Source organism: Myxine glutinosa, chromosome 5 (genome assembly GCF_964187855.1).
Source record: "Myxine glutinosa chromosome 5, kmMyxGlut1.1, whole genome shotgun sequence".
NCBI lineage: Eukaryota > Metazoa > Chordata > Myxini > Myxiniformes > Myxinidae > Myxine > Myxine glutinosa.
In genome coordinates, this window is record NC_136265.1 from 185,765,997 (window position 1) to 185,788,979 (window position 22,983).

General features: G+C 44.6%; 1 protein-coding gene across 9 annotated transcripts in view; it reads left to right on the top strand.

Annotated features, from left to right (window-relative positions):
- LOC137413498 (neurexin-1-like) overlaps positions 1-22,983 on the top strand; it is a 1,626,023-nt gene that overhangs the window by 859,395 nt on the left and 743,645 nt on the right. For all 9 annotated transcript variants that reach the window (XM_078779254.1, XM_078779246.1, XM_078779249.1 and 6 more), the window contains one exon: positions 5,771-5,961. In XM_078779254.1, the coding sequence (XP_078635380.1) occupies positions 5,771-5,961 (191 nt within the window). The remainder of the gene's footprint in view (positions 1-5,770; positions 5,962-22,983) is intronic.

A 22,983-nucleotide genomic window follows, 5' to 3' on the forward strand; every position in this document is an offset into this window, starting at 1 on the left:
GTAACAAATATCCACCATTTCATTACCTCAAATAGCTTTGAGGCCTGTTTAGTTAGGCCCGTGCTGTCTTTCTCTCTCACACATGTTTATTTCAATTCTAATTCGATATATCATTTAATTTTTAACAGTCACTAACAAAGTTTTAGACTCGGTTGAAAAAAAACGGGAAGAGAATCCCATGAAAGTTTCCATTTATACAACGAAATGATTTCTCAAAGGCCTGTAAAATAAAGCCCATTCATTGAGTCACCCTCACGATTTTATCTCGAATTCACCATCTGATTTCATTTTTATCGATGGTTTTAGACTCAGTGTCAGAAATAATTGAGAATTCACGCACACATGGGAAAATGCAGATTTTTTTTTTTTAAATCGCGCCACAATGATACACGAAAATACACCGCCTAAAATAACAGTCGGGGAAAATGTCGACATATATAAAAAATTCCCTTTTTCTTTTCCGTTAAGATATATTACTTTTACATTTGATGACAGTCGTCACAAAAACGACATATATTTGTTCATTCTTATTTCATTCAACATTATTATCCGGAAGTAAAATATGTTTCAGGAAATTACCGAGAGATATTTCTTCGTTTTTTTTTATTAGTTATGTGCGCATACACTTTAAATAGTTTTATTTGAAATCTTTAATTTTCACAATGTAATTTACTTGCCATTTGTCATTTGATGATTACGAGACACTTCCTCTTGAGGATCGTGACAATTCATGCGTTGCGTGGAAACTTCCATTTTCAAAATGAATGAGACGGTCGATGAAGAACGCAGACTTGAACAGGATGCAGCAAGAAAACGAATGAGATGGGCGAACGAGTCCGTCGACGAACGTCAATGCAGACTTGAACAGGATGCAGCAAGAAAAAGAATGAGACGGGAGAACGAGACCCTCAAAGAACATGAACACAGACTCGCACAGGATGCTGCTGCAACAACGATGAGGAGGGAGAACGAGACAGTCGAGGAACGTGAACACAGACTCGCACAAGATGCTGCTGCAACAACGATGAGGAGGGAGAATGAGCCCCTCGACGAACGTGAACACAGACTCGCACAGGATGCTGCTGCAACAACGATGAGGAGGGAGAATGAGCCCCTCGACGAACGTGAACACAGACTCGCACAGGATGCTGCTGCAACAACGATGAGGAGGGAGAACGAGACAGTCGAGGAACGTGAACACAGACTCAGAACACAGAAAAAAATTCCAAAAAAATCTCACAATGATGACATATAATTCACCAAAAACGTTGAAGCAACCGCATAATACTACGGTGATGTTTAACTCTGAGTGAGAATAATTCTAAATTTTAAAAACTTTCATCTGATATTTGTTATTTTTTTCAAACAAACTGTATTTCCCATCTACACGGGCATGTATTCATATTAACGTTATGTAAAGTACATAAATTGTGTGGATTACATCATTTGTGGATGTGATCAATTGCCAGTAACCATTTTATATAACTGAATGTGCAGGTGCAGCATCAAAATGAAGAAGTCCAAATGTCACACACGTCTATATATATATATATATATATATATATATATATATATATATATATATATACATACATACATACATACATACATACATATATCTATATTATAATAGGCGAAGGTGATTCTGTCTGTCTGTCTGTCTGTCCGGGGGTGTGGCTTACTCCATTTACAGAGTAGCTCCACCCATTCTTGGAGAGGCTTCATGTGAACAAATATCCACCATTTTATTAACTCGAATAGCTTTGAGGCCTGTTTAGTTGGGCCCGTGCTGTATTTCTCTCTCACACAGGTTTATTTCAACTCTAATTCGATACATCATTTCATTTTTAACAGTCGCTAACATAGTTTTAGACTCGGTTGAAAAAAAAACGGGAAGAGAATCCCATGAAAGTTTCTGTTTATAGAACGAAATGATTTCTCAAAGGCCTGTAAAATAAAGCCCATTCATTGAGTCACCCTCACGATTTTATCTCGAATTCACCATCTGATTTCATTTTTATCGATGGTTTTAGACTCGGTGTCAGAAATAATTGAGAACATTCACGCACACACGGGAAAATGCAGAGATATATTTTTCAAAATCGCGAAACGATGATACACGAAAATACACCGCCTAAAATAACAGTCGGGGAAAATGTCGACATATATTAAAAATTCGCTTTTTCTTTTCCGTTAAGATATATTACTTTTACTTTTGATGACAGTCATCACAAAACGACATATATTTCTTCGTTCTTATTTCATTCAACATTATTATCCGGAAGTAAAAACTAAAATATGTTTCAGGAAATTACCGAGAGATATTTCTTTGTTTTTTTTATTAGTTTTGTGCACATACCCTTTAAATAGGTTTATTTGAAATCTTTAATTTTCACAATGTAATTTACTTGCCATTTGATGATTACGAGACATTTCCTCTTGAGGATCGTGCCAATTCATGCGGTGCGTGGAAACTTCCATTTCCAAAATGAATGAGACGGGAGAGGAGCGAGGAGCGAGGAGCGAGGAGTTGGAAAGTGAGGAGCGAGGGGTTGGAGAGTGAGGGGCGAGGGGTTGGAGAGTGAGGAGCGAGGGGTTGGAGAGCGAGGAGCGAGGGGTTGGAGAGCGAGGAGCGAGGGGTTGGAGAGCGAGGAGCTTAGGGTTGGAGAGTGAGGACCTTGGGGTTGGAGAGCGAGGAGCTAGGAGTTGGAGAGCGAGGAGCTAGGGGTTGGAGAGCGAGGAGCTAGGGGTTGGAGAGCGAGGAGCTAGGGGTTGGAGAGCGAGGGGTTGGAGAGCGAGGAGCAAGGGTTGGAGAGCGAGGAGCTAGGTGTTGGAGAGTGAGGAGTGAGGGGTTGGAGAGTGAGGAGCAAGGAGTTGGAGAGTGAGGGCCGATTGGAGCGGAGAGTGAGGAGCGATTGGAGAGGAGAGTGAAGAGCGATTGGAGGGGAGTGTGAGGAATTGGAGAGGAGTGTGAGGAATTGGAGAGGAATGTGAGGGACTGGAGAGGAGTGTGATGGATTGGAGAGGAGTGTGAGGTATTGGAGAGGAGTGTGAGGGATTGGAGAGGAGTGTGAGGGATTGGAGAGGAGTGTGAGGGATTGGAGAGGAGTGTGAGGGATTGGAGAGGAGTGTGAGGGATTGGAGAGGAGTGTGAGGGATTGGAGAGGAGTGTGAGGGATTGGAGAGGAGTGTGAGGGATTGGAGAGCAGTGTGAGGAAGTATTGGAGAGGAGTGTGAGGAGGTATTGGAGGGGAGTGTGAGGAGGAGTGGGATTGGAGAGGCGTGAGGGTGGAGAGAGAAGAGTGTCAGGTGGAGAGGAGTGAGGGGTCACATATTATGTGAAATAATTAAATTGTGTTCATTACACCATTTCTGGATCTGATGAATTGCCAGTAACCATTTTGTAAAATATAATGTGCAGCATCTAAATCAAGATGTCCAAATGTCACACACGTCCATGCCCGTGGGATTCCCATGGGTGACCCCACTAGTATATATATAGTACTCGTATATACACACACACACACACACACACACACACACACACACATACATATATATATATATATATATATATTGTTACGGTACGCGGTTAAGGATGTTGTTTGCCGAGCGAAGGCTCCGCGACCGAACAGTTGTTCCCTGACTAAACCCTATTCACCCAAACGTTGGCCGTATCGCGCCACCGCTATTCAATCGGGAAAAGACTAAGACGACGAATGCAAAGAGGAAGGAGAAGAAGACGTACAGAAGAGTAACGGGGTTTATTGTTTACACGCACATAAGCAAAAAGAGCAGTCACGATTATTTACAGGGGACATGAGACTCAGGTGACACAGTGCAAATGACTAGCTTACCTAACAGGCTTAATTAATACCCAGGACAGAACAAACGAAGACACAGACTCACGCGGGGAACTGCAGAGTGGATTGGCTGGAAGGGGGAATGTTCAGCTCGGACCACAAGCTGGAAGGCTTGGCAGGGCGCACAGCAAGCCGGGCCTCGTCAGGCTGGGAGCGAGCAGGGCGACGGCGGCACGCGTATCTCGCTGCACGCGGCCGGGGCTGGTTGTCGCTCCACGTCTCGGGCTCTTTTGGGTCCTCCCCTTCTTTCTCCCAAATCGTCTGACGCGTCTTTCTCTCCTTGCGCACTTGTCTCTCTGAAGGTCGTCTCTTTTCAGACTCAGAACTCATCTGCTTGGGGAACGTCCCGCAGCGGGTTATATATGCCCCGCCCCTCAACCTTTTCGAACCTCCTTGATCTTTCTTGCCACACCCTCTCGAAGTCCAACCCCTTGTTTGTGGTTGGTTGAGTGGGGCTTACTCACTCCTCCCCTCTCTGACGAGGTGGGGACCCGCCTTTCTTCCCCAACCCTGCCTCGTGGCCAATGGCGGCTTTGGAGGGGATGTAATTGCCAATCGAGGCTTGGCAATGACGAAAGGGAGAAATGGAGGTTTTTGGGAATGGGAATGAAGGGAATCTATCTCTTTCACTTGGTGCAATGGAGTGTCATTCTAATGGAAGACAAGGCCTTACTCTAAAACACATAATAAGATATAAGCTACTGAACAAGGGTTTTATCGTGTCCTGCAATGTGGTGTTTATGGAATTAACTACCGAGACGCCCTTTTTATCTTTACACAACTCTGGAGGCAGGAGGGGCCATATCCAACAATGTTACACAACAATTTCCAATACAATACAATTTTAAAAATGCCATCCTCATATCCGCAACAATATATATATATATATATAGACACATAGTGTATACAAATTATTATATTCTTTGAAAAGAATTTGTAAGTTACGCATCACCTTCATACAGTGCTTTAAATTTTCCGATGCAAAGGGTGCATAAGATACCATGGTTAAGGGTGGAGGATGATATCAGATAGTGCTGGTCCTCCAACCTGAAGTCCCGCAGGGAAGTTTTGGATAGAATCCCTTCAGAAATACATTTCCACAAACAAGTACGAATATGAAGAATACAGTTGAGGTGAGCCAGTGCTTTTGCAGTTTTGCTAGGATTGCTTTACTGGAAGAACATGTTCATCTGGGAGTTGCTGGGAGAGGCTGTGCGGGCAGAGAGAGCAGGGGGAGGTAGAGTGGAAGAGAGGTATTGAATAAAACAGACCACCAATCTTTCTGCTATGTGAGAGCAACAGGCCTTGTGCTTAAACATCATCATGTGTGATGCTGGGTTTTTATCTCGCTCTATCATATCAAGGTTCAGGGAAGTGCAAGATTATAAGGAGGGTATTAATTGACAGTTGGGCAGTGAGGCATCTCCTTGACACAATAAACAAAGAATGAAAAAAATGAATGATCGTTTTAAGGCCATTTTTCCCCGCTAGAGACACAATAAACAAAGGAATTAATGAAAACAAAAAGAGGAGAGAGAGAGAGAGGAGGGGAGGAAACTTTGGAACTTGCAAGTAAGAGGGTTCTGTTTGGAAGAGGTAATGGGGGTAATAAATATTGTGGTTAAATGTTTTCTAATGCGTTGTCTGTGTAGCTATTGTATGAGCCTTGAGTGTTATAATAAACCAAATAATATCATTCATTTATGATTTTTCTATGAATTACAATATTTATCTGATGAAAGGAGAAAACCAGCATTAATTTTATGGGTATGTTCTGTGACCATCCATTTTGCATTTCTTTGTCCATGTCACTTCCACTTCAAGCACTTTAATGTAGGTTAATATACAACCTTGATCATGTAAATACATCGCATGTCTCTGACTGTTCTCTCTGCATTGCCATTCAGACACATCCGCTACGTCTTTGACTTGGGCAATGGGCAGAACCTACTGAGGGATAACTGCAAAAAGAGCCTCAACGATGATCAGTGGCATGATGTGATGATCTCGAGGGATTCGAGCAATATGCATACACTGCGTGTTGATACCAAGACCGTGTCTCAGAATGTCATCGGTGCCAAGAACTTGGATCTTAAAAGTAAGTGTTTGGTTTCAAATACCCTTAATATTCAGCTTTTAGAACAATATAGATCTGAGAATAATTATGTTTGGCAAAAAAAATTAAGAATCAATCTCCGCTTGACTGAGATGAATTAAAAATAAATTCTTCGCTGAGGTTGAAATTGAATTCCATAACCTGCGCGTGTGCGTTTGTGTATATTTGAGAATAATCTGTCCTTGTGGACGGTTTAATTTCGCCATAATTACGGACGGGATGACTTGTAATGTGCACCTTCACCCTGATTGACACTGTATGACACACATTTACACAGAGATAGTTGGGGTGCTCCCCCAACCTGAACTCCCAGGACGATTTTTTCACCATCTAAAATCATCCTGTGTACCTCACAGTATAAACACCAGTTTTCAACTCATATCATACAGTGATCCATGAGTGATAAGTCACACACACACACACACACACACACACACACACACACACACACACACACACATCCACAACCTCTGTCATGGATCCACATCAGTGGATTACCTACATCAGTTGATCCACAACCGCAGTCACGGATCCACATCAGTAGATGGTACATCAGTAGATCCACAACCTCAGTTGCATCCAGGCAGTCAGTCAATTCATCAATGCAACATGACTATTCAAACTTTACAGGCTACAGAATTATTATCACATATTTATATCTCATCACACATTCCATTCTATAATAATACATTAAATCATGCCCATCTTACCTTGAATATAACATGTCCACCATACAGCATGTCCACCCCACTTACCTCTGAATCAAACTGTTATTCAAATACAGTAAAACTTTACTGTCTGCGTGTTCATGGTCTGCCATTATACGTATCAGCCCTTAACTTTATACAACCTTTCTCTCCCTCCGCACTGATATTTCTACGTACCTGCAGGAAAATGAACCTCCCTCCCCCTTGAAGTTGTTTGGTTTTCATAATGTTTTTAACACTTTACATTTTTTGACAACAGTATTTTCCTTAATTTAACATTAAGTGCTACATTATGACACTGCATAGCCGAAGAAAAAAAAAAATTAAAATCTACATTCTGTGTATTCTGGAGCCTGGTGTTGGCTGAGCGGTTAGGGTGCCGGCTTGGGATCCTAGGATCCTGGCTTCAAATTCCGGTCGATTGCTGAATTAACGCCAGGAAGGTTGACTCAGCCCGTTATCCTTCCGAGGTCGGCAAATTGAGTACCAGTTCACTGGTAATTCCCTGTGTGTCGCAAGAGGCGACTAACAGGGTTGGCGGCAGGAAGAGCATCCGGCCATAAAACATTGCTTCAAAAAAAAGTGGACCATGGTGCCCGAAAAAGGGCAACCCCTGCCCTGCGGGAAAAAATGGCCTCTAAAGGTGTTTCTCTACTCTATTGATGGTGTGCACATCTGGTATGGATGGTGTGCCTCCTTTTCTCTCCTTCAATTTGCTCCTTCCGCTTGTTTCAGTTTTCTGCATTCTCTCGCTACCCGTGTGCCTCTTCTGCTCCCACGCTCTGTTCACTCATCAGTGTGAACCTTTGCTCGCACATTACTCTTCATTTCCCGTAGTTGCTGCTTCATATATGTTTTAAGGTTATATCAATCGAAAAAAGATGAACGAAAAAAAGGATTTAGTAATATCATCTTCGTTTACATTTCGGGTACAAAAAGACAACTTGATGAGAAAATTGACACCACGCTTCACGCACAATGGGCACAAGTTTGGTGTGCCACGTTTGATGGAAACAAAATGGCTCAAAATGCACGTTGTCACAACTCCGAGTATATAGCGACCCTTGCTTACATTTTCACCTTCAACACACAACTCCTCTCCCCACCTGTCTCCTCTCCCTCACCCAGCTCACTCTTCTCTTACACTCGACCCACTCCTCCCTGCCTCCACTCGCCTCCCCTCACTTCATCCCCTTCTCTCCCTACCCCCCGCCCCCTGTCTCTCCATCCTCCCCTCTCCTCCTCCTTATCCTCATAATTTACTTCCCCTTCCTTTTGTCCCATTCATCTCCATTCTCATTAAGAGTAAATGCTTCGGAAAATAAATGTTTTTCAAACACAAATACGCTGTTCCACTCCCTTGTGTGCTCCTCCTCGGCCCCTTTGACTCCCTCACTCGATCCTGCTCGACTTTCTCGCTCGATTCTCCTCGACTCCACCATTTGACTCCCTCGCTCAATCCCCGACCCCCACGCTCGATCAGTGGCTTTCGATCATCTCGACCGTCTCAATCCCGACCACGACCATCATGATCTTGACCTTGTTGACCTCAATAATTAAATCCATCTCCTGAAAAAAGTTGCTGTTCATCGATGTTTGTGAGGCACATCAAATCGGATCCCCAGGAAGCAGCGCATGATCAGTGAGGTCAGTGTGCAGATCCAGCGGTGAAATGCAAGATCAACTCTGTTGGTAATGGGGACCCCATCAAGAGATGGGAAATCGGATCAGGTGATTAGCTCTGGTGGCACGTTCTATGCCTCATCTGGTGGCACCCTTGTGGAGAGGTAAACGATCTGCTATATGGCATGCAGATCCCCTTGGAGAGGGAGAGGATGTTGATTAGAACTAGGAAAGGGGTGGGAATATGTACAAAGTTTGGAGGTAGTATGTAAAGGGAGGGGGGAAGAAAGGGTGGAAGAAATGAGAACGGCACAACCACGAGCTGGAGCTACAGCAAGCGCACATCGGCACATGACATGGCATCTGACATGGTACAGGAAGTCCTCGCTTATCGCAAGGGATGCGTTCCCACAAAACATTGTGATCAGTTAAACTGCGTTAAATGAAACATGTTTATCCATAGAAACCCATGTATTAAAGGGAAGATGCGTTTTTGGCTGGGAATTTGGTTGGTACCTGGGGTGGTTTTTCAGACACAAATAGATACAAACACAGATACACAAATAAATAGATACCAAATATTAAATAGATACGAAACATTTAATATTATAAACAATAGACAACAAACAAAGTTTGTATTCTCTGAGTGTTCGTGACTCTCCTTAACCGGGGCTGGAGGTATGGAATTGATTGCGGGGGGAAAGTCACACTTGCGGAGGGGCAGAAATGTCTGCCTCTTCACTCAACACTGTGCCGTCACTTTCTTCACTAGTAGGAATGGTGCGGCTGGTCGGAGGAGCATCCGAGCTGGTGGATCTAGTCGGTGATGCATCGTTCAGCCTGAAAAAATGCACGAAGAGTGGGCTGGATGGCTTTCTTTTTATTTGCTGCATCAAGTTCCTTGTAGCAACAAAGGGCGTCATTGACTGCACTGTTAAAATCAGTGCTCCTTTCAGTATTTGGATCTTGGTCGATAACAAATTAAACATACCACGAATTTGGCTGAGGTTTTCCATGGTGAGCTGCTTGAATTGAGGCATTACAGCATCTTCTTCCTCATCTTCTTCTACTTCTTATGGCTCCTGTTTCAACTCTGAGGTCGTCGTTGCTTGAGGGTTCTGCATCAAACTCGATTATGTCCTCCACGTCCTCTTTGGCAACCTCATCAAAACCAGCCTATCATGCCAGGTCTACAATTTGGCTTTTAATCAACATCAGCAAACTCCATGCAATTGTGGACACATTCAGGGCACATCTTCCACTTAATGCTTTCCAAAGCCTTAATTTCTTGAAATAATTCCATGAACCCTTAATGTCTTGAAATTATTTCCCAAACTACAGGCTTTTTATTGGATCACAGCAAGAGATAAAGGCATTCGATGTTCAGTTTGATCTTTAATCCATGCACTTAGTAACCGATCCATGTTCTGCATGGCACTGTCTCTCACTCTGATTAGTCCCATAGCACTAAACTGGTCCCAGTCTCCAATATTTCCTTTATTTTTGCCGAACGTTTTACGAATGAATGCCAAATCAATGCAGCAATTGTGTATGCTCGTCAGATTTGCGTCGTTCCTTCCCCACGCTCATGTCTTTTAACCCATAAAGCGCGTCGGGCCACATTCGTGGCCAACACGCACAGGTTAACAGGCCACAGTCGTGGCACTACCAAATGTGGTCTTTATATGGGCGTGTTCTAGCCACTATATGTATGCAAATGAGTTTAAACTGACGTCAACCCGAAGAACGAATCGTAACCTTTTTTACAATATACACTATATGACCAAAAATATGTGGACACCCCTTCCAATTAGTGGATTCGACTATTTCAGCCACTTGCATTGCTGACAGGTATATAAAATCAAGCACACAGCCATGCAATCTCCATAGACAAACATTGGCAGTAGAATCGGCTGTACTGAAGAGCTCAGTGACTTTCAACGTGGCACCGTCATAGGATGCCACCTTTCCAACAAGTCAGTTCGTCAAATTTCTGCCTTGCTAGAGCTGCCCTGGTCAACTGCAAGTGCTGTTATTGTGAAGTGGAAACGTCTAGGAGCAACAACTGCTCAGCCGAGAAGTGATAGGCCACACAAGCTCACAGAACGGGACCGCCAAGTGCTGAAGCATGTAGCACGTAAAAATCGTTTGTCCTTGGTTTCAACACTCACCACAGAGTTCCAAACCACCTCTGGAAGTAACGTCGGCACAACAACTGTTCGTTGGGAGCTTCATGAAATGGGTTTCCATGGCCGAGCAGCCGCACACAAGCCGAAGATCACCATGCGCAATGTCAAGCGTCGGCTGGAGTGGTGTAATGCTCGCCGCCATTGGACTCTGGAGCAGTGGAAACGTGTTCTCTGGAGTGATGAATCACGCTTCACCATCTGCCAGTCCGACGGACGAATCTGGGTTTGGTGGATGCCAGGAGAACGCTTTCTGCCCAAATGCATAGTGCAAACTGTAAAGTTTGGTGGAGGCGGAATAATGGTCTGGGGCAGTTTTTCATGGTTCGGGCTAGGCCCCTTAGTTCCAGTGAAGGGAAATATTAACGCTATAGCATACAATGACATTCTAGAGTAGACCATTGTGTGCTTCCAACTTTGTGGCAACAGTTTGGGGAAGGCCCTTTCCTGTTTCAGCATGGCAATGACCCCATGCACAAAGTGAGGTCCATACAGAAATGGTTTGTCGAGATCGGTGTGGAAGAACTTGACTGGCCTGCACAGAGCCCTGACCTCAACCCCATCGAACACATTTGGGATGAATTGGAACGCCGACTGTGAGCCAGGCCTAATCGCCCAACATCAGTGCCCGACCTCACTCATGCTCTTGTGGCTGAATGGAAGCAAATCCCCGCAGCAATGTTCCAACATCAAGTGGAAAGCCTTCCCAGAAGAGTGGAGGCTGTTATAGCAGCAAAGGGGGGCAAACTCCATATTGATTCCCATGATTTTGGAATGACATGTGCGATGTTCGGGTGTCCACATACTTTTGCTCATGTAGTGTATTATACCATGGGAACTTATGAAAGCTAGCTTCTAATTGGTAGAGAAAAGCCGATCACAAAAAACCATTTCTGGGCTATGAACCAGTAAATCCAGCACTTTATGGGTTAATTATATTCACTTTCACCTCCAATGTAACAGTCTTTCATTGATGCTTGAGATGAGGTGTGATTGGCGAAGGGCTGTCGTGTCTCCTGGAACTCAGGACGGAGGGTTTAGGCTGTTTTAAGGATGTAAAGTAAACCTCTAAGAAGGAATGTAAACCTCTCTGTTACTGAGTGTTTTCCACCCTGCGAGCGCAGAAGAAATACAGTGTACAGTGCAATGTACATGTGCTTTACAGTGAAAATGTGTCATGCACACCCTGGGTGGTTGTTGTTTCAGGCACGCGGTTTGAATGTTTCTCTTTGTTTATGGCATTGCGAGTGGGCTGATATTTTTGCATGTGTAGCATATGATTAGGAGTGGTGGGGGTAAAGGAGGTGAGAAGATTTGAAAACATAAAAGACTGGATTTGATATAAATCTCATGAGAACATTACTCAAATCTCATGAGAAATTTCTGTAGCAAAAGCATACCAAGAGGTGCAAAACCATCAAGCATTCTGCAAGGTACATGACCAATCATGTGCCTTGAATTGTGCACCTGTGGCCTCTCCTTGTTGTTTCATGTGACCACTGAATATCATTGAGAGCGATGTTATAATTCGACTTCTATGTGTGGAACAGTCCATTCTAATTTTAATACCTCCAAATATGTTAACTTTCAATCCTTTACTCTCCTTCCTCTTCTGTAGCCTGGTGTTGGCTTAGCAGTTAGGGTGCTGGCTTGGGATCCTAGGATCCTGGGTTAGGGTTAGGGTTAGGGGGGTTGACTCAGCGTGTCATCCTTCCGAGTTCGGCAAATTGAGTACCGGTTCACTGGTAATTCCCTGTGTGTCGGAAGAGGCGACTAACAGGGTTGGTGGCAGGAAGAGCATCCGGCTATAAAACATTGCTTCAAAAAGGGGATCATGGTGCCCGAAAAAGGCCAACCCCTGCTCTGCGGGGAAAAATGGTCTCTAAAGGTGGTTCTTTTCTCCTTCCTCCTCTCCTCCAGCACAGCTAGGTTTCCTCATATGGATTTAACAGGCCATCAGATTTGTTGTAGCTGTATGCCTTTTATTGATGATCATAATGATGATAGTTATGAGAAAAAAGCACTCAGTCTGGTTGTGAAAGGACTGAAAAGACCCTGCACTTGATCCTTCTTACTTGCTTGAAGCTGCAAGGAAGCCTTGCACCCTTAATATTACCCTGGCCTCAACTATTGTAGGTCATTGATAAAATAATATGGGATTTTGCATGAGGACACTATCATGTGAATCAACAAATATTCCAATTTGATACCAAATGCTCTTGATCTTCTAAAATACCATAATCCCTGAATATACTGTATTTACAGTGAAGTGCAAGCTTCCAATGTTCCTCGTCAAAGGTAAGATAATCACTTCTAGCAACCTACTGGGTTTCCATGCAGGTAAATTGGTCCGCTCATCACGTTCGGCGCGGGATGTCCATGCAAGTAGCTTTTCTTCCATACGCGATGCACTACACAAGGAAACCCAGTAGGTGCCGCCTTTTGACAAACGTACAGAATCTGAACGTAATTCCTCTTGGTGAAGATTTTTTCTCATAAAAATGGCGTTTCTTTCTCCTACTTAACTCGACCACGGCTATATAGGCAATGCCACAGCAGCTGTATATCACGCCGTCTTCGCAGGGAATTGTGAGGAAGTTCATTCACAATGCTCCATGTGTACCTGCCGCACTAAGATATTACAATTGCCCAGATATTAAGATGGCGAGTTTGCCAGCATTGGTGAAACTGCCAAAATCAAGACTCTCTGCTCACCTTCACTCTTTCATTCCTCTTTTCTCCCGCGTCTGGAACAAGCTCCCACACTCTCTTCAATCCCACTCCTCCCTCCAGGTCTTTAGAACAGCTGTTCCCCACCATCTCTTATCTTCCCCCATCCAAAACCTTGATCTTTTCTACCCCTGTTAATTCACCCCAGATCCACTTTTTTGAAATACCGACTTCTTTCCTGGAAGTCCGAGCAGTGTCCATGTGTTTTATACCTCTCCGACCTCCCCCTCCCCCTTACCATGCCTCCTCCCCCAAAGCCCTCTCCCTCCCACAGATCTCCCGATGTCCCTGCTCTCCACATTGTTCTCCCACTCACTTTATCATGTTTTATGTGTCAATTTGCCTTTTTGTGATCAATGTTAGCTCTTACATGAGCCTCGATCTTGTATACAAAAACAAACAACAGCCAAAAGCAGTGGTCGCTTCATTTGGCGTTTGATTATCTGCAGATTGGAATCTGATCATTAACAAAATTCTAATTTGGTATAGTTCTGGTAATTTATTTCTATCTGCCGATTCCTCGACTGTAATTGGGTTGACATCAAGACGGAAAGCCATCATGGCAGGTCGGTGAACATCGGAATCTGGTGATGCCCGTCTCCTCTCCAAGGGGACACTAATTAAGTTTACTTCAATTGGCATGAATATTTTAAGTAAAGTGCGACATTATTGATGACTAGTTTGATTTTTCAAAGAAATATAATGCGTTCCTCCTGTCATTTACAAGATGGAAATCTACTTTTAGAGACTTCATTGGAGTTGTTGTCGATGGAGACCAAGTTTTTCAGGTTGAATTTAATTAAATGAATTGAATTATTTATTATTCGTCCACAAAAACATTGTCAAACAGAGCTCACAATCTGAGGATAAAATGCTGTACAACCAATTTACAAGTGTGATTAAAATAAGAAATTATGATGAAAACAATAGCAATATCATTTTCATTCTTTCACCCTGAAAACTTGTTTGTCTTTTCGAAAATTGTTTGCATAATTATTTGAAGCATGTAAAGCACTTTTGGGGCAGCTTATTGTTTACCTTTATTATTTATTTATTAAATAAATTTATTTTTAAAAACTTTTTATTAAAAATTTTATTAAATATTAAATATTAAAAATATTAAAGATTTATTAAACTCAAAAGGGGGTAGGGAATTAACGAACTGATTCAATTTATGAATAACTATGAACTAACTAAACTCGACGAAGTCTCGTTCAGCCGGTCGGAGCATGGCCCAATCTTCCCTCCTTCGGTCCTCGGTCCAGCGCAGCACTGTGTTTCGAAGTCCCACTTTACCTTTTAATATCAATGTTCACTCCTTATAAGGTAAGGTATTCAAGGCTCCGCACGGCTCAGACAATGAGACATTCTGGTTTCTGTCTTGGAGAATTCTGAGACACATCTTAGACAGTTATTATCAGTTGGGATAATAAAGCACCTTTATCTATTTCATAGGTCATTCCTTTCTGACCCCTCCGAACAAGAATGTTCCAAGCTTCGTTTTACAAGAGGAAAACACATTTTAACAAGAGGGGAGAATATATAAATAATATATATTCCTCCACACCTCCTTGTTATCCCCAAAACGGGGGGATATTGTAATCGGCTCTATCCGTCTGTCCATCCATCACGCAATCCCCTACTTAACGGTTCTGCAGAAAGTTACCAAACTTGGTAGTTTTAATCACCACATGGAATGAAAGAGCATGCAGGAACCGTATAATTTCAGGTTCCGCCCCCCCCCCCCCCCCCCAGGGTCAAAAGGTCAATGCCAAAAAAATGCAATTATGGGCACATTTTAAAACATTTTAATGTAACTTGGTATATGCAATCAACATTGGGGGATGCATGAAATATGTAATGCTGTTTAGGATTTGATCCAGGGTTTTGGGGACTTAAGGTTAAAAAGGTCAAAACGGGGAAATTTTTAATTCAACATTAGTTATTGGGTCGATCCTGGTTCAACTTGACTTTATATGGAAAGTGTGGGGATTTACGATGGCACACAAACCAACTTTGTTCTATTACTTTTTATTACCTCCGCCACCAAATGTAGGCGTAGGTTATGTTTTCATCCCTGTCTGTCTATTTGTTGGTTTGCCTTTCTGTCTGTGAGCAGGATATCTCAAAAATTTGTGGAGGGATTCAGACGAAATTTGGTGGACAGGTTGGGTGGGAGACGAGGACAAAATGATTGGATTTTGGTGATAATCTGGAACCGGATATGAGTTTTTTTTCTTTTAAGTGATTCTTCATCATTGAGCGATTGGGCTAAAATCGATATATAGCACGATATCTCAAAAAGGTGTGGACAAATTATGATAAAACTTGGTGGACGAGTTGGTTAGGTGACAAGAGCAAGCCGATTAGCTTTTGGTTCAGGTCCAAATCTAGATCCGGCCTATCAGTGGGATACAAAACATAAACGGTTCAGCCTGGCGGAGGTATGTGCTCGACCGAGTGCCGTTCTAGTTTGGTGTGCGTTGATCTATTGTGAGAATCTTGTTCCCATACATTACCTTTTGTATGACCCCATCTAATATGTTCACATTTGATTGGTGATTTTAAGAATCTTCTCAGTTGTACAGAAATGCAGTACAGTTAGCCATACAACAGATTCAGTGAGACCAGATCAAAGTCTGTCAAAGTAAAACATTATTGTCCTATTATATATGTGTGGCAAACAGCTCTGAAATTGAATCAATTGACAAATGAATGACAAATGAATCAATCCGATTTGTGCTTTGTGCTTTCTTAGATTTCAGGAAGAACATAATGTTATTATATGTACTTTTAAAAAATTTTCTAAATATAGTACATGCATAACAGCATGCTGTTATATTTGCCAAATTACTGAGCAAAGCAGATACTCCATCCAATTATGTCTGAAAAAGTCGAAGTTAAACTGTAAATGTTGTGAATATACAGTCAAAAATTGCAGTTACTCCAATCCATGTGTAATTCAGTAACACGTGCACCGCTGGATTCATAGACTGGTGGACTGGATTCATAGACTGGATCCCATCTCGCTGGATTACAGGATGGTGCAATAGTAGGTAGTGCAAATGCAAATTATATTGCAAAATGCAAATGCAAAATGCAGAGGACCGGGGGGGGGGGGGGGGGGGGCGAAGGTGGTGGACTCCGAACGAGATGCCGACATTCCAATTGCCCATGGCGGCAGATTATCCCCGATCAGTCCTTTGGTGTTGGCTAACCCCTGCTCTTGCAGGGAAAATGCCCTTAAAATGCATGTTGTTGTTGTTGTTGTAGTCCTTTGGTGTTGACTGAAATGACTCTGGCATTATCGGCATCAATTTGCAGTGATGCACTCTCCAACGGCTCGTTTTCCTGCAGTACTTGCGCAGTTATCGCATCGAGAAAATCCATGTCCTCCATGTCAAAAACCCCGTGGGGATCTAAACTATCAACATCATATTTATTTGGGACAAGGGGAGACATACGTGAGGAATTAACTGCTACATCTTGGGAGAGGCATGGGGCAATCATTGCTATCTAAAACCGCGTCGTCCAAGTCCTCGGTTGGATTGGCGGACAGGATCATAGTCTTCACCGGCGCTTCCTTCGGGTTCCCTACTGCAAACTACCTTTTCACACACACAAGCACAATAGCTTTCATTAGAATCAGTGCTGGCACAACCGCAATAATCACTCCTATGGCGGTTAACACCCACGTTACTATTTTTCCACCCCAGGATTGGAATCAAGCGGTTATCCCTAAGTCCTCGCGATCTAGTCTATCTCTGGTCAGGCCCAAGCCCACCTTCTTAATCGCGTCAATTGCCGCCTGAACGCCTTCCCGAGGATCCAGAATCCAGGTGCAACATTTTCCCTCTATGATCCCACATACACCTCCCCGTTCAGCCAATAGCATGTCTTGGGCTACCGGATTTTGCATCACCATTGTCCTCATTTCAGTGACTGCATTTAATAGTTCCTGATGGGCCTGTGCCGTTTAGTTAGCTACCTTTTCTAGGGCCAGGGACAATTTATCCAAGTGATAACTGTTCATTACCGTACCACCAAAGGGGCAGAAAAAGCCCAGTCTTCTCCCAACCGTGGCCATGCAAAGTGGTCTGTCCATCCTCGTCCCACATGGCATGTCTCTTATGGCGACCCCTTGATGGTATGTCCTGTAACACCTGGTGTTTGTATCGACTCGACGAGGGGTATAGGTCCTGCACCTCTTTTGCCATCTCCAATTCAAGTGTTACCGTGGCCAGGTCGCAACGCCCTCCCCACTGGTCTGGTAAATAAGGGTATGCTTTATCTCCGCACACCCACATGGCCCCGTGGGGGGGGGGGGGGGGGCGGGGAATCTGGCGTCCCTTTAGACACTCCAAGTCCCTTGGGCCTCCCTGCGTGGTGAAGGTGGGAACATATGAGGTGCCCCCCTGAGTGATTAAGCTTATTCCTCATGCCAGGGCCAATGTCCTACCCAGTAGTCCCATCTTTGCGTTCAGTGTGGAAGGCCAATTTGCAGTGAGTGGCGTGCATCCAGGAAGACTTACCCTTGCAGAAGACTGCGGTTGGTGTGGTGAATAATACCTGCAGAGGCCCGATCCACCGTGGCTCGAGGGCGTTCTTCCTGGTGAAGTGTTTTACCAGTGGATGGCGTGGTCTGTTGGTTCCGGCAATGCCTGTCGTACTCATCCAACAGAAACCTCTATCTTGATGTGCAGGTAATTGCCGGTTGGTCAGGTCCAAAGTGCCATCCACCCTATAAAATCCCAAAATTTATCATTGGGCTGGGCCTACCAAATTTCACTTTTGTCCCTACTATACTGGCAAGTATGTGGATCTGCCTCCAACGGTGAACTGTTTTAAACAACTACATGTGGCTGCGACGGCTCAGCACCTCTACCGTGCAAGGGTCATCGGGACAAGGTGAGCAGTCAAAACGCCAACATGGCCCATGAGTGTCCATAGGGGTGCAACCCACCATCCATCCTTCGGGCCCCCCTGCGCGAACCACAGCTGCTCTAGCCCCAGCTGGCCAATGTGGTGAGCATCTGCTGCCAAAAAACACAACCATACCCACAACCTCGGTCTTGGGGGAGATGGTCACAGTGCGTGGCATTCCCTTCACGTCACCTACGCCGCCCTCATCCCCCAGTCCACACAACTGCAGCCCCCAGTGCCCACCAAGAGTGCCCAACCCACAACCCACAAGTACCCACAATTTTCTCCGGGCACACACTCCTGCCTATTTGAAATCCGTGTTTCAGAAATATAACTCCATGGCCTGCTAGACAGCCAGACAGACACAGCGATGAAACCATAACCTCCATTCTCCTTCCATGGTGAGTTTGTAACCCAAATTTGTCAAATATCCATATAGACCCATCCAAGCTTCAAGCAACAATTACTTGGTCAACCTCAGCCCATCTTGGCCCTCCAAGCCGGAGACAGATAGACAAACAGAGAGGTTCCATATTATATCCCATATTTCCCCATTTTCCCATCCAATGAAATGCAAATCACAAAGGTAAGTCACCAAAAATAACTTCCCTCCAGGTCAAAGGTGTGCATTTCGCACCTGTGACAGCATTTCACACCAGCAGAACTTTAATCCTTCACATTATGCATCTCATTAAATCCCATGTCTTGTCAAGTAATGTACGACTCACAATGTGTGCTACATCCTAGGATAGCCATTAAAATCCCATGGTGTCCTTAGGTGGGTTGTCGCCGGCATTCTGAACAAATTCCCGATTCCTGCCCTAATTGCCGCTGCAGAGGCAATGGCAGCCCATCGAATGTAACCCTCCCAAGAAACCGCTTCGCATCAACGTTCATCCGAGTGCTCTCCCTATAAGACTCGCATCCGCACAGCACCTCGCAACGCAGAGCTCCCGTCCTCAAGTGATTCCTCAACCTAAGCCTCCGAGTAGCCGGATTACAGGCGCACGCCACTACGCCCGGCGGACCTCCGATCACGCATGGTCTCACGTGATCGTTATAATGCCAGGCCCCGTGCTTTAAAATCATATCTCGCAAATATCATATATCAGTATTCATATTAAATCATATCTCGCACTGTACGTTCACGTTCAAGACCACGCAAACCGAACGTTTCCTGCCTCACTCGCGAACTCTATTCATTCATATTGCCACTCGGATCACCCGAACATTTCCGATTTAAATATACATTAACTAATTCACATCCCTTTATTCAAGGCATTCCGCGATCCCAAGTTGGCCCACATGCCATCACGATTCCCACTCCGCGATCCCAAGTTGGCCCACACGCCATCACGATTCCCACTCCGCGATCCCAGTTTACTTTGTCCCAGTTCAAGCCCCAGTCATGCCGTTGAATTATCACCCAGTGGGTTGACTCAGCCTGACATCCTTTCAAGGTCAGCAAATTAACTCTGACCTCATTCCCATGCGAGCAGAACCTTTCCATCTGCAAAACTTTCCCGCCTCGACGCTCATCCGAACTCGCATGGGAATGAAGTGGGAAACTCATGGGAACCTACCGAACTCGCATCCGCACAGCTCCACAAGACCACATGAACCACCCCGACCGGTCTGCAGCCCGATGACCACTCGTGTCGCTTCCCCCCGGGCCTGCCCCCACAATGGGGATAACAACCGCCCGCGGGCCCGTTGAGGGGTGGGGGGATCCGCAGCAGAGAAGATAACCGAGAAGGAAGTTGAGGAAGCGATAAAAGCAATGAAGAGTAGAAAAGCGGGAGGGCCGACGGGAGTTGTGGGAGATATGTTGAGGGCAGTGGGAAATTGGGGTGTGAAGAGAATGACAGAGATCTGCAATCTGGTGGTGAAAGAAGGCCGCATTCCAGTGGATTTGGGAACTGAGTACCCTTGTCCCTCTATACAAGGGGAAAGGTGATCCTCTGGACTGTGGCTCGTATCGAGCGATAAAGTTATTGGAGCATGGAATGAAGGTATTGGAAAGGGTGTTGGAGAGGACGATAAGAAAGAAAGTGAAGATTGACAAAATGCAGTTTGGATTTATGTCAGGAAGAGGAATGACAAACGTGCTTTTTATTGTGAGGCAGTTGCAGGAGAAGTACATGGAGAAGAGGAAGAAGTTGTTTCTTGGGTTTGTTGATCTGGAGAAAGCATTCGATAGGGTTCCATGTGAAGTAGTGACATGGGCATTGAGGAAGTTAGGAGTAGAGGAATGGTTGATCAGAGCAGTGATGGCAATGTATAAAAGAGCGCGCACAGCTGTAAGGACGAAGGACAGGAACAGTGGTGAGTTTGAGGTAAAAGTGGGAGTGCATCAGGGGTCTGTACTAAGTCCATAACTATTTGTAGCTATGATGGAGGTGCTGGCTCGGAACGGAAAGGAGGGTTTACCGTGGGAGTTGTTGTATGCAGATGATCTGGTGTTGATAGCAGAAAGTATGGATGGACTGAAGGAGAAGATGAACAAGTGGAAGGAATGTATGGAGACAAAAGGTCTGAAGGTGAATATCGGGAAAACGAAGGTGATGGCAAGTGGTAAAGCATGTGGTGAGATGGAAAGAACTGGGAAGTGGCCGTGTGCTGTGTGCAGGAAGGGTGTCAGAGTGAATTCCATTCAATGTACAATGTGCGCTGAGTGGTTTCATCAAAAATGTAGTGGTTTGAGAGGGTCATTAACCAGTGTGGCAGCTACATTCAAGTGTAAGGTGTGCACAGAGGGAGCTGCAGATGGAGGAAATGTTGAGTTGGATCTTGCAGACGGCGTGAAGCTGGAAGGTGTGAAAACATTTTGTTACCTGGGAGACATGCTGAATGGAGAAGGTGGATCAGACTCGGCAACGGTTGCTCGAGTGAGATGTGCGAATAAGTTTCGGGAACTGAGTGGCATGCTGACGAGGAGGGGAGTGTCGTTGAAGCTGAAGGGAAAGGTGTATGCTGCATGTGTGAGAAGTGTTATGATTTATGGGAGCGAGACATGGGTAATGAACGTAGAGCAGCAACGAAGGCTGGAAAGGGTGGAAATGCGAATGGTTCGGTGGATGTGTGGAGTATCGTTGAGAGAGAGGAAGACAAATGATGAATTGCGAAAGATGATGGGACTAGAGCCTGTGATGGATGCTGTGAAGAGAAACAGTTTGAGATGGTTTGGTCATGTGTTGAGGAAGGATGAAAGTGACTGGTTGAGAAATGTGATGGAAATGAATGTGGAAGGAAGTAGAGGCCGCGGAAGACTGAGAAAGACTTGGCTAAAGATGGTCGAAGAAGAAATGCGGGCAAGGGGGTTAACAAGGGGAGATGCAGAAAATAGGGCAAAATGGAGAAGATTGTCATGGGGACCGCAAGGCGAACCCCCGCTCTTGCAGGGAAAATGGCCTTAAAATGCCTGTTGTTGTTGTATATATATACGAGCAGAAGTACCCGGCATTGGGGGGCGGTGGAGGGGAGGGGAGGGGGAAGGGGAGGGGAGGGGAACGGGGGGGGGGGAGGGGAGGGGAACGGGGGGGGGAGGGGAGGAGACGGTGGGGAGGGGCGAAGAGGGGGGAGGGGAGAAGAGGGGGAGAGGGGAGAAGAGGGGGAGGGGGGAGAAGAGGGGGGAGGGGGAGGGGGAGAGGGGAGAAGAGGGGGGTGTGGAGGGGGAGGGGGGAGGGGAGGGGGAGGGTGGGGAGGGGGAGGGGGAGGGGGGAGAGGGGGAGAGGGGAGGGGCAGTGGGGAGGGGAGGGAGAGGGGAGGGGGAGGGGGGAGGGGAGGGGGAGGGGAGGGGGGAGAGGAGGGGGAGGGGAAGGGGGAGGGGAAGGGGGAGGGGGAAAAGGGAGGGGGAGGGGAGAGGGGGAGGGGAGAAGGGGGGGAGGGGGAAGGGGGAGGGGAGGGGAGGGGGAGGGGAGGAGGAAGGGGGAGGGGGAGGGGAAGGGGCAGGGGGAAAGGGGAGGGGAGTAGGGGAGGGGGGAGGGGAGGGGGAGGGGGGAGTCAAGTTGGAAGTCATTGTTGTCAATTGAATGTCGCATTTATTTTTTATTCCCTGTCAAATGGCATTGGTCCCGCATTCCGAACCCGGAAGTCGGAAGTCATTGTCGTCAAATAAATGTGGCATGTATGTTTCACTCTCTGTCACATGCCGTTGGTCCCATTTCAATCGGATGAAGTTGAAAAATTAACGTTAAGAAGTTTCTCTGGGACGTACTGATTCCGAATATGAAGTTGAAAAATTAACGTTCCGAAATACGCTGAGGACGTCATAATTTTAAAACGCGAACTTTTTTAAATTTTAAGGTGTGCTGTAGTTGCTCTGAGACGTACTGATTCCGAATATGCCTTTGGTTTTGCTCTGCGATGAGTAGTTCTCGAGTTATAAGAGGACAAGCAAACAAACAAACAAACAAACATACTTTACTGCTTCATATATATGTATATATATATATATATATATATATATATATATATATATATATATATATATGTATATATATATATATATATATATATATATATATATACTATATATACTATATATACTATATATATATATATATATATATATATATATATATATATATATATATATATATATATATATATATATATATATATATATATATACTATATATATATATATATATATATATATATATATATATATATATATATATATATATATATATATATATATATATATATATATATATATATCAAAATATATATCAAAATATATATAACTAAGGCAGCGCACTAACCCGATGAAACCTGCAAAATGTGCATACTTAGTGTGCTTTCTTCGTTAAATTTCATGTTCCTGACTGCAA